The sequence below is a fragment of the Penicillium longicatenatum genome (assembly GCF_028827895.1).
Source record: "Penicillium longicatenatum strain IBT 33135 chromosome Unknown contig_3_segment0_segment0, whole genome shotgun sequence".
NCBI lineage: Eukaryota > Fungi > Ascomycota > Eurotiomycetes > Eurotiales > Aspergillaceae > Penicillium > Penicillium longicatenatum.
The window spans coordinates 473,496-487,211 of NW_026643121.1; the positions used below are offsets into that span (position 1 = coordinate 473,496).

Below are 13,716 nucleotides of genomic sequence, written 5' to 3' on the forward strand. Positions count from 1 at the left end.
TCGTGACGTAGCCGCATTTGGGTACATTACGTAATCCAGCCACGCACCGCCACACTCGTAAGGCAGACTTCGGACTTGGTTGCTCTTCACGATCACGACGGGAACGCAGCCAGCAGTACTCTTCTCTCAGAGCTGGATACTTTGGTGCGGTCATCATATTAACACCCCTTTTTGTCATCAATTTGAATATCCCCCTTTCATTCACGATAGTCCGATACTGCCATCATGTCTTGGGCAGGTACGCGCTCCGACACCACGAACCCCCATCGGCCTTGAGGCTCCCGTTTGAGAGACGCTTGGTCGCCCCGTGAGAACCATACTAAAGTTTATTCATTATTATTCAGGGTTTAAAAAGAATGTCAACCGCGCCACCACGCAGGTTATGATGAAGACTGGTTAGTCCGCGGAATGCTACCCCGCAGCGTCGCTGCCCGATCGCGACGACCACCACTGCGACTTGCGATACTAATTCGAGGCTCCAATGATCAGGTCATGTGGAGAGAACAAATGACCGCGACTATGAGATTGAAGAACGGTATGGAGATATGCTCTTGGGTTGGACGTAGAATCTGACGAGTCATATAGACGCTACCGGACCATGGAGGCGGCCGCGAATCGGCTGCAGAAGGAGGCAAAGGGATATTTAGACTCGTTGCGAGGTGGGTGCTGAGTACTACTCTAATGCGAGCGAAAACAAAGGCTGACTAGTATGACGATCTGCAGCTATGACTGCGTCACAGATGCGCATCGCGGAGACAATCGATGCCTTCTACGGCGATGCCGGAACCAAGGATGGCGTGAGCCGAAGCTATAAGCAAGCCGTGGAGGACTTGGATGCCGAGACTATCAAGGCTCTGGATGGACCATACCGGTACGATCTGCATGAAGAGTATCGTTTCTCAAGGCTAACCCAATTGTAGGACCACCGTCCTCGACCCCATTTCCCGCTTCTGCGCCTATTTCCCCGACGTCAACGAATGCATCAAGAAGCGCAATCACAAGCTTATCGATTACGACTCTATGCGCGCCAAGGTCAAGAAGCTGGTTGAGAAGCCCGACAAGGATGCTACCAAGTTGCCGCGCACTGAGCGCGAGACCGAAATTGCTAAGCAGGCTTACGAGCAGCTGAACGAGCAGCTTTTCAACGAGCTGCCCCAACTGATCGACCTCCGTGTCCCTTACCTGGATCCTAGTTTCGAGGCTCTGGTGAAGATCCAGCTGCGCTTCTGTGCCGAGGCTTACTCGCGTATGGCGCAGGTGCAGCAGTACCTTGATGCGGAGACCAGAGACCAGTATGCCCGTGGTGATCTTGATAATCGGGTTGAGGAGGTGCTACAAGAGATCCGGGATTTAAGCATTGCTGGTACTGTTTAGGATGGGATACATTTAGCATAATTGTGGTTTCGTGAGGCTCGGACGGTCACTCGCTAAGACTACGTGACCTTTGTTCAAATTCTTTTTCTTGGTGTTTCTGTTTCTCCAGCCTTGTCATGTACATGATCGACCGAGCTATATCGGTCATTTCCATTCTCTTTCTTTTTTGTTCCGGAGACACAAGGAGTTCAATTCAGGTGCATCGCTCAAGGGTATCAACGCTCGATCCAAATCAAATCCAACCAATATAATACAAATCCATCATAAATCACAGATCACAAAGGTCATCACGACTTCTGTACCTCAACCCTATACAACTCTTCCTCCAGAACCTCCACAACAGGATCAACAGCCCTCTGTACAGCTGCCAACTCCTTCGCATCCATCTCCGTCAAAACATATTCGGCAACAGCATTCTTGGCCCGACTCTCCGGTCTCCCAATCCCAACACCAACTCGCAAAATAGACAAATCCCGCGACGTGGATGCATCCTTCCCTCGTTTACTCTGACCTTGACTCGGCGCAGGATATAACCCCTTCCCTCTTAGACTCTCACAAACACTAATCAGCCCCCGATGACCCCGTAAGCTGAAAGCCTCAGGCCCACCCCGCTTAACCCGCACTTTGCCCAACGGCGCCTCGAGCTCGTCGTGCAGAATAACTAGTGTAGCTGGATATTGCGGCTGTCCAGACCCAGACTCAGACCCAGATCCAGAGGGTACCAACCCAGCTAACCAAGGCGACAAGGTAGGGCCCTGCGCAAGAATCTCCTCCTGCCGTCCAAATGACTTGACCATCTGCCGGACCAGTTTTGGGCCTGACTCGTTCATGAAGGACGGGCTATACCATGTTGAGTAGTATGCGCCGATGGGCGTTGTTTGCGCATCGCTAGGTGTGGTCCATCGCGCACGGAGTCGGGGGAGGAGTTCGTCAAGCAGGATATGGCCTGCGCTGTGTCTTGTTCGGCGGTAAGGGCCTTGGTTGCCTATTGAGGCTATGAAGAGAAGGCGGCGGGGCGGTCCTGCAGCTGCAACAGCTGGCATCATTGCTTCTGTCCGTTGTTTATGTTTATTAATCGTGACCGGGTCCAAAGCCAGGTCTGAATTCGATTGGACGGGAATATCGGGTGGAGGATGCATGTGTTTGATTTGATTTTTTTTTTTTGGTATGGAACCCGCCCGTCTGGATCAGGGACGGGAGATCGTCTCGTGACTGGCCTCGGAGGTGCCGCTGGTCCTTACCTGATTAGGTAAGCTTGGCGGAATACGTGAACCAGACTGTCGGGTTTATGGTGGGGAATAAGTTTTTGAAAAATGGAATCCGGGTTGTTGGGTTTCTGGGTTTGGGGATTGTATCCCGAGGGCGTGGTTCTTTATATGATCTGTGGGGCTATAGATGAATGTTTTCAATGTCACAAAGGTTTAAAGTGCTTAAGTACACGGTAGAGTAAGCACACGTATGTCGACCTACTGTTGTTGTTTACTGCTAGCGCTGGTGGTACTCGGGTCCGCGGACCAAAAATTGTCTGTGCTACTTAGTAATGCCTGGCTCTTCAATTCAGGGGCTTTGAAGCGAAATTAAATTAATGAATATCCCAAATGAATTCGGCATGAGCGGTACAGAGGAAGTATAGCGGTGTATACTAAGGCTACTCATCAATGCATGTGCTCATGCAAACATGACCCATGTCCTTGGGACCAATGAAGAAAATAATCGCTATGGAGTACAGGGGATCCTATACTCCTTAAGTACATAGATGCATACCCCAGGGACTCTAGTTTCCCTCGACAGTTCCTGCAAAGACCGAAGAGCTGTCATCGTCGTATAGTACCGCTGTGTCGGGTCGGAGGTGTGGTACCATTGTGTACACCGTGGACATGGATCCACCTGTACTATACACATGTATAACCGGACTCTTCAACATCAAATTGTGAGCTTTCAGGCTCTCGGGCTGTCGACAAACATGTCATTTCTACTGTTCATAAACTCCTGTACGTTGTACCTAGTACCCCGTATATCACCTCACCTCACTGGTTCAAGGTCTCCACTTTAGCTGTCCAACTCTGTACATGCAAACCGTCAATGCCAATGTCCTAATTTTGACTTTTTATTATGGGGCAAGGACCAATTCTAATTTCCCGGCTTTCGGCTGACTCCAATCACTTACCTTTCCCGTGCTCTTGTGTGCCCGAGTCTAGGTCAATTTTGCCTTTTAACCTGTTCTCCCTTCTCATGGCGGTTCCAGTCCGTCGGGTTATATTCTCTATCACTTTTCATCTTTTCTTTTTTTGTACGGGCTATGCAGTGACGTATCGGGCTGGTCCGTCCCCACTATATTCCGTCAAAAGTTTCTGGTGTTCATGTTAGGCGGCTGTTGCGCCCCTCTTTCGCTTGACAATTGAGCTGTGAACTGTGTGGGCTGCATTATACCTAGTGAGGACCGGCTTCGCGATAACTCTTTCCTGAGCCTCTTTCGGGTCGTATACTTCCTCCCTTGGGATAGTCAGCTGAATTGAAGAGTGCATATACTCTGCAATATTTTCCGGTGGATCATCCCGCCATGTTATGGATGACATGCCCATTCAGCCAGAGGAGGACCCCGGCCCTTCCTATATTCGGGAAGAATCCCTAGAGATTGAAGTGGGCAGCTCAGACCCAGAGACGGACTCGGACTCGGACTCAGATGGAGAGGAATCCATGTAAGTGACCATGAGTATAACGAGAAAGGCCCTCCAATGCTAATTCATATAGAAAATCAACCCGATCCTGCTCATCCCAGAACCTTCCCCACGTGGAGGAAAACGGCCGCCGATACTGCGACGAAAACTACTTCATGCCCAACGACGAAACAGAACTAAGCCGCCTCAACATCGTTCATCAAATTTACCTCATTCTCCTAGAGGGCCGTCTAACCCTGATAACATTCACCAACGACTCGCCTCGCATCCTAGACATCGGCACCGGCCCAGGCGACTGGGCTATCGAAATGAGCGCCGAATACCCAAATGCCACCATCGTCGCCTCCGACCTAGGCATCTTCGACTCTGGAATCGGCCACGTCTCGCTTCCGAACGTCGACTTTCAACTTGCGGACGCCCAGTCCCAGTGGACCTACCATGAACCCTTCGATCTGATCCATATCCGTGGTCTTTCCGGTGCCTTCAGCGACTGGCATAGTATCTACCAACAAGCTTTTGCACATCTGAAACCGGGCGGATATATCGAGGTTGCAGATACAGATCCTGCGGGGGATACTGTCACAGTTACGACGAACTCAATTGATGAGAATGAGAGTGGTGGAGGTAGTAACACGCCGAATTTACGGACTTACGCCTCGGCCCTCCGTGCCTCAGGCGAAATCTCAGGATGTCCCCGGGACCTTCATCACCTCCGCAAAGAAGCACTATTAGCAGCTGGATTCGACAATGTGACTGTCATCGAAGAAACATTTCCGATTGGGTTATGGCCGGAAGATGTTCATGGCAAGACACTGGGGAAAATGGCCCTGATTGCACTCCTCGAAGGCTTGGAGGCGCATGCGCTTCGTCCGCTTACCAGATTTGCGGGGTATACGCTTGAGGCTGCGAAGGAGCTTTGTGAGAAGGTTCAAGAGGAGGCTCTTGCTGCTGAGAAGATCACTGCTAGAGTGAGGATTGTCACGGCGAGAAAACCAATTTCTTTTGAGCAGCGGAGGGATGAGATTTTCGCTAGGGCCATGGCTAAGGTTAGGGGTTTTAAAGAGGGGAGAGGTGATTTATAACACATTCATGGAGACTGGATTTGCGTTGTGTGATTACGGGTACATGGAGTTGTATCAGGGTTTGGTGTTTGGGTGTATTGCATGCAACCAGGTGTTGACCTCGTTGTCTGGTTCCAGTTAAAGCGAAAAGTTTAGCATTGCATCATTTGATACTGAGGTTTATTAAGATCACTACTTGTACCGTGGAGCTGAATGAATGATGATAACTAGTAGTTGATGACATTATGTTCATTCAATTCAAGTATATAAGATGCCCAAGCCCATTTTAAATACTCCCCGAACCCCATGCAAAACAAAGCAAATGGATAATCACAGCTGGAACTTCGTGCGGACCTTCTCCATTCCACCCTTCCACTCCCACTCTTGTCCACTGGCTCGCTGGATACCCTTATCCACACGACGCAGCTTCAGTGTGAAACGTGGGCCAAGTTCCTGCAGACCGGTACGGATTCCCTCCACACCTGCAATCTCCTTGCCATCGGCCCCAACGACGGCCTTCTCTGTTTCACGCTTCTCACGGAAGACATAACGGTGACGGCGGACGAAAATGTAATCACGCTGGTTGTGCAAAGTCACGACCTGTCTACCCTGGAATTCAGGACGTGAGGGAAACAGAGTCCGGAACACGTGCGCGGTCAGGAGACCAAGCGGAGTACGGAAGTTGTTTAGAATCAGCTCGGGCCAGTGTTCGGTGGCTTTACCGTGACCTGGCAATCGCTTGCCCTCGATCCAGTTGCTGATGGAGAAATGGAAGGTAGGACCTTCAGGCAGGTGCACCATTGTCATACCGCTAGGCTTCTTCTGGTCCTCGTTCAGCACGAGCACGGTGGTGAAGTTCCGGTTTGCGGCGAATTTGGAGATCTCGCGGATAGAGAACTTGTGGGAGTAGCGGTGCGCGGTGCGACGAATGTAAACACTGTTAGGGAAGAAGTCGGTAAGAGTTTCGGCTTCCTTGTGGAGAGTCGAGTTGAGGGAGGTTGTGATGAGGACTTTAGGCGTAGGAGGAGGCTCTGACGAGAAGAGAGTGGGGAATTTGGCAGCGAGCGCTTCGGGCGCAAGGTTCAAGTTTGTGCTTTTTGTTGTCTCCGTTGGGCTGGTAGCACGCTCGGTGGCAGTGGGCAGTGTCGACTTGCTTCGCCCGCGGCTGGCGTCCTCCTTTTCATTGTCCTCATCCTCGTCCTCGTCTTCACTGTCGCTGGCAATCATACTGTCGACTGATTCGTTGTCGGACTCGAGTGCGTCGCTATCATCCTCGCCTTCCTCCAAGGGTCGGTTCAGTTCATCCTCTTCTTCCTTTTTGGCGCGCTTGATGCGTTCGACGTCGACACTGAGACCCAGTCCACTCTCCTCAGCGTCGTTGTCGGCCTCATCCCAGACTCGCTTACGGTCGAGAGTCAATGGGACATTGCGCTTCAAACGTTCCTCCTTCAATTTGGGGTTCTTAGATTCTTCCTTTTTGAAAGCATATCGCTCGGCTCGGCGCGTTGAGTCCTTCTCTCTCTTGCGCTTGATGTGCATCATTTGACGGCGCATCTTGTTGGCAGGCTTCGACTCTTCGAGTCCCGCATTGGGAGGGGGTCTACCCCGGCCTTTCATGCCCATTTTGCTGAGTTGTAGATTTGCAGGGTGGTTGAGCTTGACCGTCCGATAACGTTTTTTTTTTTTTGCAGAGAAAATAGATTATCACGGAAAATCTTTTCCCCGGATATAGGCGCTCCGGCCACGAAAGTTGTTGATCCCTTTTCAATTGGAGTAAATCGGGCTGAATAAAGAAGTAAAAAGTCAAAAACGAAAGCGCCCTGTCATTTTGATCCTTATCATCTGTTCGATTCTTGTACTTTGATTGTTTTGTTGTTTGAGTCAGGCAAGGGTGCGCCTGGCTTGATTGGATGACTCAATTGCTGCCGCGACTTTTCCCCCGCTCTGCTTTTTCCCCTCCGTCCCTCCTCAGGACTTTCACATCAAAGACCGCGCCCCCAAAGTCTTCCAAACGAAACCCCAAGATGGCTACCGTCGCCACCAAGACCGGCCAGGATGTCGACCGCAGCATCCTGGACTCAATGCTCCGCCGTCGCATGTTCTACACCCCCTCCTTCGAGATCTACGGTGGTGTGTCGGGTCTCTACGACTATGGCCCACCTGGAACCGCCCTGGTCGCCAACATGACTGACCTGTGGCGCAAGCACTTCGTTCTGGAGGAGGATATGCTGGAGGTCGACACCACTATGCTCACCCCCCACGAAATTCTCAAGACTAGCGGGCACGTGGACAAGTTCGCCGACTGGATGTGCAAGGACCCCAAGACTGGCGAGATTTTCCGTGCGGACCACCTTGTGGAGGAGGTCCTCGAGGCCCGCCTCAAGGGCGACAAGGAGGCTCGTGGCCAGAAGGTTGAGGTCGACGAGGAGAAGGAGGCCAAGAAGAAGAGAAAGAACAAGGGTGATAAGAAGGCTGTTCAGTTGGACGATGCTCTCGTCAAGGAGTACGAGGAGTGTCTGGCACAGATTGATAACTTTGATGGCCCCGAGCTTGAGAAGATCATCACCAAGTACGATATCCGCAACCCCACCACCGATGGCCCTGTGCTGCCCCCCGTTGCCTTCAACCTCATGTTCCAGACCTCTATCGGTCCCAGCAGCAACATGCCCGGCTACCTGCGTCCCGAGACTGCCCAGGGTCAGTTCCTGAACTTCGCCAAGCTGCTTGAGTTCAACCAGCAGTCCATGCCCTTCGCCTCTGCCTCCATTGGCAAGTCCTTCCGTAACGAGATCTCTCCCCGTGCCGGTCTTTTGCGTGTGCGTGAGTTCCTTATGGCTGAGATTGAGCACTACGTCGACCCTGAGGGTGGCAAGAAGCACCCCCGCTTCGTCGAGGTCAAGGACCTTGAGATGTCCCTGCTTGACCGTAACGTGCAGCTGTCTGGCAGCACCAAGACCACCAAGATGACCATCGGCCACGCCGTGGAGACTGGTCTGGTGGACAACGAGACCCTCGGTTATTTCCTTGGTCGTATTCAGCTCTTCCTGCTCAAGCTGGGTATTGACTTCAACAAGCTGCGTTTCCGTCAGCACATGGCCAACGAGATGGCCCACTACGCCGCCGACTGCTGGGATGCTGAGCTCCAGACTAGCTACGGCTGGATTGAGTGTGTTGGCTGTGCTGACCGCAGTGCTTACGATTTGACCGTGCACAAGAACAAGACCGGTGCCCCGCTTGTGGTTCGTGCCACCCGCGCTGAGCCTTTGCGCATCGAGGAGTACCAGATCGACCTTGAGAAGAAGAAGTTTGGTCCACGCTTCAAGAAGGACGCCAAGGCCGTCGAGTCGGCTATTGATGCTCTGTCCCAGGAACTTCGTGAGAAGCTGTCCCTTGACCTGGAGAAGGACGGCAAGATTGAGATTGATGTTGCTGGTGTTGGATCTGGCAAGGTCGAGCTGGAGAAGGACCTTATTACTATTGAGAAGCGCACCCGCGTTGACAATGTCCGCGAGTACACTCCCAACGTCATTGAGCCGTCCTTTGGTATCGGCCGTATTATGTACAGCATGATCGAGCATGTTTACTGGTCCCGTGAGGGTGATGAAGCTCGTGGTGTATGTTTCATCCTATTGTTTATTTTTTTTCTCATCATATACTGACTCCTTCTAGGTTCTGTCCTTCCCCCCCGCTATTGCTCCTACCAAGGTGTTGCTGGTTCCCCTTTCCACCAACCCTGCCTTCAAGCCCCTGACCCAGCGTCTTACTTCCAAGTTGCGCCGTCTTGGTGTCTCCAACCGCGTGGACGACTCATCCGCTTCCATCGGTAAGCGTTACGCTCGCAACGACGAACTTGGTACTCCCTTCGGCATCACTGTCGACTTCCAGTCCGTCAAGGACAACACCTTCACTCTGCGTGACCGTGACTCCACCAAGCAGGTCCGTGCTAGCGAAGACGAGATCCTGGCTGCCCTCAAGTCCCTCACCGATGGTGACGAGACCTGGGCTGATGTGGCCAAGCGGCTGCCCGAGTTCACTGGCCAGGAAGTGGAGTAGAGTAGAGACGTCTAAAAAATATACACCATTTGCCTTCTGTTCATACACCGTTCAGGGTCATTTTCCACTCAAGCTGGTACATTTAGTTCTTAGTATATCTAGTAAACAATAGTCTGAGCTTAAGCTTCCGGCATCACCCAATGTGGCCATCCGCGCCAAGAATCCGGGGAATCGAAACCTCCGATCATCCCAGATCTGTCCTCTTCCTTCGTCAAGAGAACAGACCACACCAAAAACTGAAGATGGCGCCCACAGTCCACTCTGCCAAAATCACACTCTCCTGCCCGCTCTTCTCCGTCGAATTCGACCCACGTAACAACGGTCGTCTACTCGTGGGCGGCGGAGGCGGCGAAGGCCGCAGCGGAGTTGGTAACAAGATCGTGAGTTGCACAGCTACTCGGTGAGATTTTGTTTTGACAAAATTCTAACTGATTTATTCCAGTCACTGCTAGATACCTCGCGTCGGGATGAGATCACGGAGGCTGTTGAGCTGAGTTTGTCGCGCGACGAGGACTCGGTGACGTCGTTGGCTGTCGCGCCACAGGCTGACGATGATGAACATTCGCTGGTTGTTCTCGCTGGAATTAACAGCTCGGTTGCGGAACAGAAGAAGAATAATAACCAGCACATGCGCTCATTTCGATTCCACGCGCCGCAGAAAATTCGCTCTACATCGATCGAGGTGGGGGAGGAGGGGGACGAGACCGAGAATAAAGAGCAGCCCAAGGAGGAAGTGATTCCTGGGAAAACGGAATCACTATCTCGGACATCTCTGTTCCGCTTTAAGAGCGGAGCTGATGCGGGCGATTGCTATCAACGCGTGTTGAGGCTGTCACCCTGGAGGAAACCCAAGACTGATGGCGACAAGATTAGCAGCGACTCCAGAGTCGGTGCGATTACAACTGGACTTGCAAAATCAGGTGAAGTTGTCTTCTTCAGCGCGACAGGCTCTCCTACACAGTCAGATGTGATTGGTCGTATCCGCCTCGGCGCCAACGAGGAAGCAGAGGATGTCGACTTTGCCAGTCTCGAGTTTGATCCCGATCAGACGGCCGATGCTCGTGGCCAGTTCCGTGTAGCATATACCAACGGAATAGATGTCATGGTTGGTGAGATCTCGTCTTCCACTCGTTCCAATGCCGCCCCAGATGTTCGATGCGTTTATACTATCCCTCTGCCGAGCAGTGGCGCTCCTACTGCACGCCCCAAGTTCCGTGCCGTGCGCTTCCTCTCTCCCACTGCCATTCTCCTTTTACAGAATGCCCCGAATCGCAGCGGAAGTGAGCTGGTTCTCCTCAAGCTGCCAAAGACCAAAGATGCGCAAGCGAAGGTGATCCGTCGCCGCAAGCTTCCTCGAACTGTGAAGATTGGCCTCGGCCTCGATGTTTGTGCACTTGGCACCAACCCGGTTGGACAACAACAGACAATCATTGCCGCGAGTGGCAGTGATAACTCTATCAACTTGTGGACGGTTGAATATGGTCCCAACCGTGGCTACGAAAACCTGAAGCCGTACACAACCCTTCGCGATGTACATCCTTTCTCCATGACAAAACTATGCTTCTCAACCTTCATCGCTCCCTCCCACCCCATTACTCCAGATGTGCCCCCGCAAAGAGTCAAGCTCGCATCTGTCAGCATGGGCAACACAGTTGTCGTCCACACCTTCCCACTATCTCCATTTCCACCTTCCTCGCGCCATCCCCGCTACACTTTATCTCTTCCCGGCCCCTCCGAAACCTGGGAACTCCTCACCTACATCATTGTTTGCATCCTATCATTCTGCGCAATCATCTTCGCAATGCTCGTCTACATGGAAATCCGTGGCGCAACCCCTCCCTACTTCGGCGCCACCCAGTGGCTATCCGATGGGATCCGCGAATCCTGGGCCTCCGAGTACATTGCTCCAGAGCAAGGCAAAGGGTCCTATTTGGACTACATCCTTTCTCCATCCCGTAGCCAGAGTGACAAAACCCACTTTCTTCCAAACCCCAACGCAGATGTCACTGTTGATGAAGACGTATTGGAAAGTCTGAAGGATATCCTCGACCGCATCCACAAAGCAGGCGCTGCTCCAGCTGATCTGGAGACTCAGGCTCCACAGTCTCTATCTGTGATTGTGCGCTGTACCGACCACGGAAATGCCGAAAAGAGTGTCCTTATCGAGACATACTCGTCTGCACACCACCACCAGCTCACTGAAGCCGAGCGCTTGCGTTCCTACGAGGATATGAGTGGCTCGGATCAGGCCGCGTGGAAACGGCGACTCACTGATGCTGGACGCTGGACCGCTAGTGAGGGTGAGAGTGTGTTGAAGGGTGTGTTGTTCAGCGAGGCCTGTGGTCAGTTGAGGCAGTTTGTAGCTAACGGACTGCCTTAATTGGGAGCTTAACGAGTTGATTGTCTGGGAATACTTCAAGGAGTTTTCTTCTCTTGGTATTTGGTGTCTCTTAGATTTCTGCTTAGGGCATATATTGCCCTAAGCAGCCTATTGATGTATTATTTGTACGATTTTTCTTTACTTATACAGCCGGTTTGAATGAAAGACGACATAACATGAAAGATGAAGTCCATCGTTTCAGTAGAAAAATGTGTTTACCAATTTGACTTACATCTTCTCGCGTCAAGATCCTGGGTTGATGAACGTTCGCCGGCTTTCCAGTCTCAATATCACCAAAAAGGGCGCATTTTTGGAGTGGTGATGACTCGTGCCTACTAGGTATTTTAGATTGAAGAGCAACCCTAGGAATATTGTAGTATTCTTTCTTAGTACAACAGGAAGCAACAGGATTGCCCGACAAGGTGACCCATCAATACTCTCATCTTCAATGGACGGAGGCTATTCACGCATGTCAATTTACCGCTCCAACAAAATAATTGAAATCCTTGAGTAAAGGAGAGACAATCATGTCAAGTACCGATTCGTCAAACTGAGCATCGTCGAAGCCGCCATCTCTGGACCAATAGAGGCATTCTTTAACCACATCCCCATAGCCCAACCCACTTGTCATATATACTCTCCGATGAAGAAGGCGTGTAGCAGCATTGAAAAAGACCTCTTGCTCAGATGAGCCCTCATCTTGGGGAAGGATAAGTGAGCTAATGGAAGACCCTAGGGAGAGCTCAATTAGCACCAAGGCAAGCGGAAAGAGAACCTCATTTGATATCCACTGTCGGCTTTTTCCTTTATGCGATGTGGAGTCATTCAGTTCTGGCTGGTGTATGCTTGACACACGTCGAATAAGATATGGACGTTGATACCGGGGATGTAGGGCATCCTTGGTGCGAATGAATAGGATATCCTGCGTTCCCCATTTCTCTTGAAGCCAGGTTCCGTGGAAATGAAAAACACTGGATGCGAGAACAGTGGCGAGGTGGAGGCTGTCCTGGCGGCTCATTCCTTCTATACGCTGATCTGGCTGTACCGCTGGAGATGAGACCAGAAGTGTGTCTCGTAATGAATACCGGTACACTTCGTCTTGGGAGTTGGCGAGCCGGGTAACAGTGTATCTGGCATCGGATGTGGCATTTTTACTGGACAAATATCCCAATAAATCAATGTCCTGTTCATTCAAGACGTAACATAGGTTGGTGACCGGTGTTCCCTGAGACTGGGATGCTGTGTGCCGCGAATCCGTGCAGTATGTAGTTGAATTGACCTTGACCTTCCCCTTTGACTGTGAGTTAAAGCAAATGCAATGCGTCACACTTTGAGCGATTTTACTCTCACTAGCCTGCACTTTGACTTCGCTCCACTGCCGCGTACAAGGGGATGTGGTATTTGGTGGTGATATCAGTATGTGGAAAGCTGGCGTGGATTCAAGATTCGAGTCCAATTGAAGTCCAATTGAGTGCGCATCCTGACAAGGACAATTCCAGCATTGTCTTTCTTGAACCATGATCTTATATAAAGCTCTTGCATGTCTCCTTTGGTCCCGGTGTCGTTGCAGAATTCTTCGTCGTCTTGGATCTGGTCCTGATTGCACACGGTGTTGAGACTGCTCGCTGAGTGTCTTGAGCGTCAGATTCGTCTTATTGATCTTGTCAAGCAGATCATCGTAGATAGCAGTAGAAAATATTTTGCGGAATTTCAAGGCGCCTAGAGGCTTTGTTGATGCAATCGTGGAATAATCCGTGTTGTCCAATCCAAGTCGATGAGATAGATCTTCCAGAAGACCACACAATCCCTTCACAGTTGCTGTGAATGGCATATAGTCACGGCCCAGCTTATCAGCCAGACGGTCTTCAAATGCCGCATCCCTCCACCCTGGACCTCTCGGGTTCCTAATCAACTCAGCTCGATTGCGATCGTCCACAACACCCTCGAGAGACAGCTCCAGAGTATTCAGTAAGATGGCGTACTGTGCACTCAAACCAACGGAATATTCCTCTAGTTGCCATTTGTATCGACGAAGGACTTTTATTCTTTCCAGTCCACGGGCATAGTTATCCACTTGGTTCACGACCACGGGAAGAATGGCCAAGGCCAGCCCGACAGCCTCGATTCCGGTCGCCATGGGAAAGAAAAGCAGAATCCAGAAATGACGGAA

At 51.3% G+C, this 13,716-nt stretch overlaps 6 protein-coding genes across 6 annotated transcripts; 3 read left to right on the forward strand and 3 right to left on the reverse strand.

The window, feature by feature from the left end:
- Positions 1-225: 225 nt before the first annotated feature.
- Positions 226-1,374, forward strand: N7484_005538 (amphiphysin-like protein RVS161; the record flags this gene model as incomplete). The annotated part of the gene is made up of 6 exons (XM_057115957.1): positions 226-238; positions 345-395; positions 490-535; positions 586-659; positions 724-871; positions 921-1,374. The coding sequence occupies 6 exons, from the start codon at positions 226-228 to the stop codon at positions 1,372-1,374; spliced, it is 786 nt and encodes a 261-aa protein (XP_056971840.1).
- Positions 1,375-1,661: 287 nt separating this feature from the next.
- N7484_005539 (aminoacyl-tRNA hydrolase) lies at positions 1,662-2,513 on the reverse strand (the record flags this gene model as incomplete). The annotated part of the gene is made up of 1 exon (XM_057115958.1): positions 1,662-2,513. The coding sequence occupies one exon, from the start codon at positions 2,511-2,513 to the stop codon at positions 1,662-1,664; it is 852 nt and encodes a 283-aa protein (XP_056971841.1).
- Positions 2,514-3,939: 1,426 nt separating this feature from the next.
- N7484_005540 (class I SAM-dependent methyltransferase) lies at positions 3,940-5,134 on the forward strand (the record flags this gene model as incomplete). The annotated part of the gene is made up of 2 exons (XM_057115959.1): positions 3,940-4,073; positions 4,126-5,134. The coding sequence occupies 2 exons, from the start codon at positions 3,940-3,942 to the stop codon at positions 5,132-5,134; spliced, it is 1,143 nt and encodes a 380-aa protein (XP_056971842.1).
- A 309-nt stretch (positions 5,135-5,443) lies between these two features.
- Positions 5,444-6,736, reverse strand: N7484_005541 (rRNA-binding ribosome biosynthesis protein RPF1; the record flags this gene model as incomplete). The annotated part of the gene is made up of 1 exon (XM_057115960.1): positions 5,444-6,736. The coding sequence occupies one exon, from the start codon at positions 6,734-6,736 to the stop codon at positions 5,444-5,446; it is 1,293 nt and encodes a 430-aa protein (XP_056971843.1).
- Positions 6,737-7,023: 287 nt separating this feature from the next.
- On the forward strand, positions 7,024-11,546 carry N7484_005542 (glycine--tRNA ligase; the record flags this gene model as incomplete). Its single annotated transcript, XM_057115961.1, has 4 exons — positions 7,024-8,727; positions 8,783-9,157; positions 9,409-9,531; positions 9,609-11,546. The coding sequence occupies 4 exons, from the start codon at positions 7,024-7,026 to the stop codon at positions 11,544-11,546; spliced, it is 4,140 nt and encodes a 1,379-aa protein (XP_056971844.1).
- A 472-nt stretch (positions 11,547-12,018) lies between these two features.
- N7484_005543 (uncharacterized protein) lies at positions 12,019-13,683 on the reverse strand (the record flags this gene model as incomplete). Its single annotated transcript, XM_057115962.1, has 1 exon — positions 12,019-13,683. The coding sequence occupies one exon, from the start codon at positions 13,681-13,683 to the stop codon at positions 12,019-12,021; it is 1,665 nt and encodes a 554-aa protein (XP_056971845.1).
- Between the last annotated feature and the right edge of the window lie 33 nt (positions 13,684-13,716).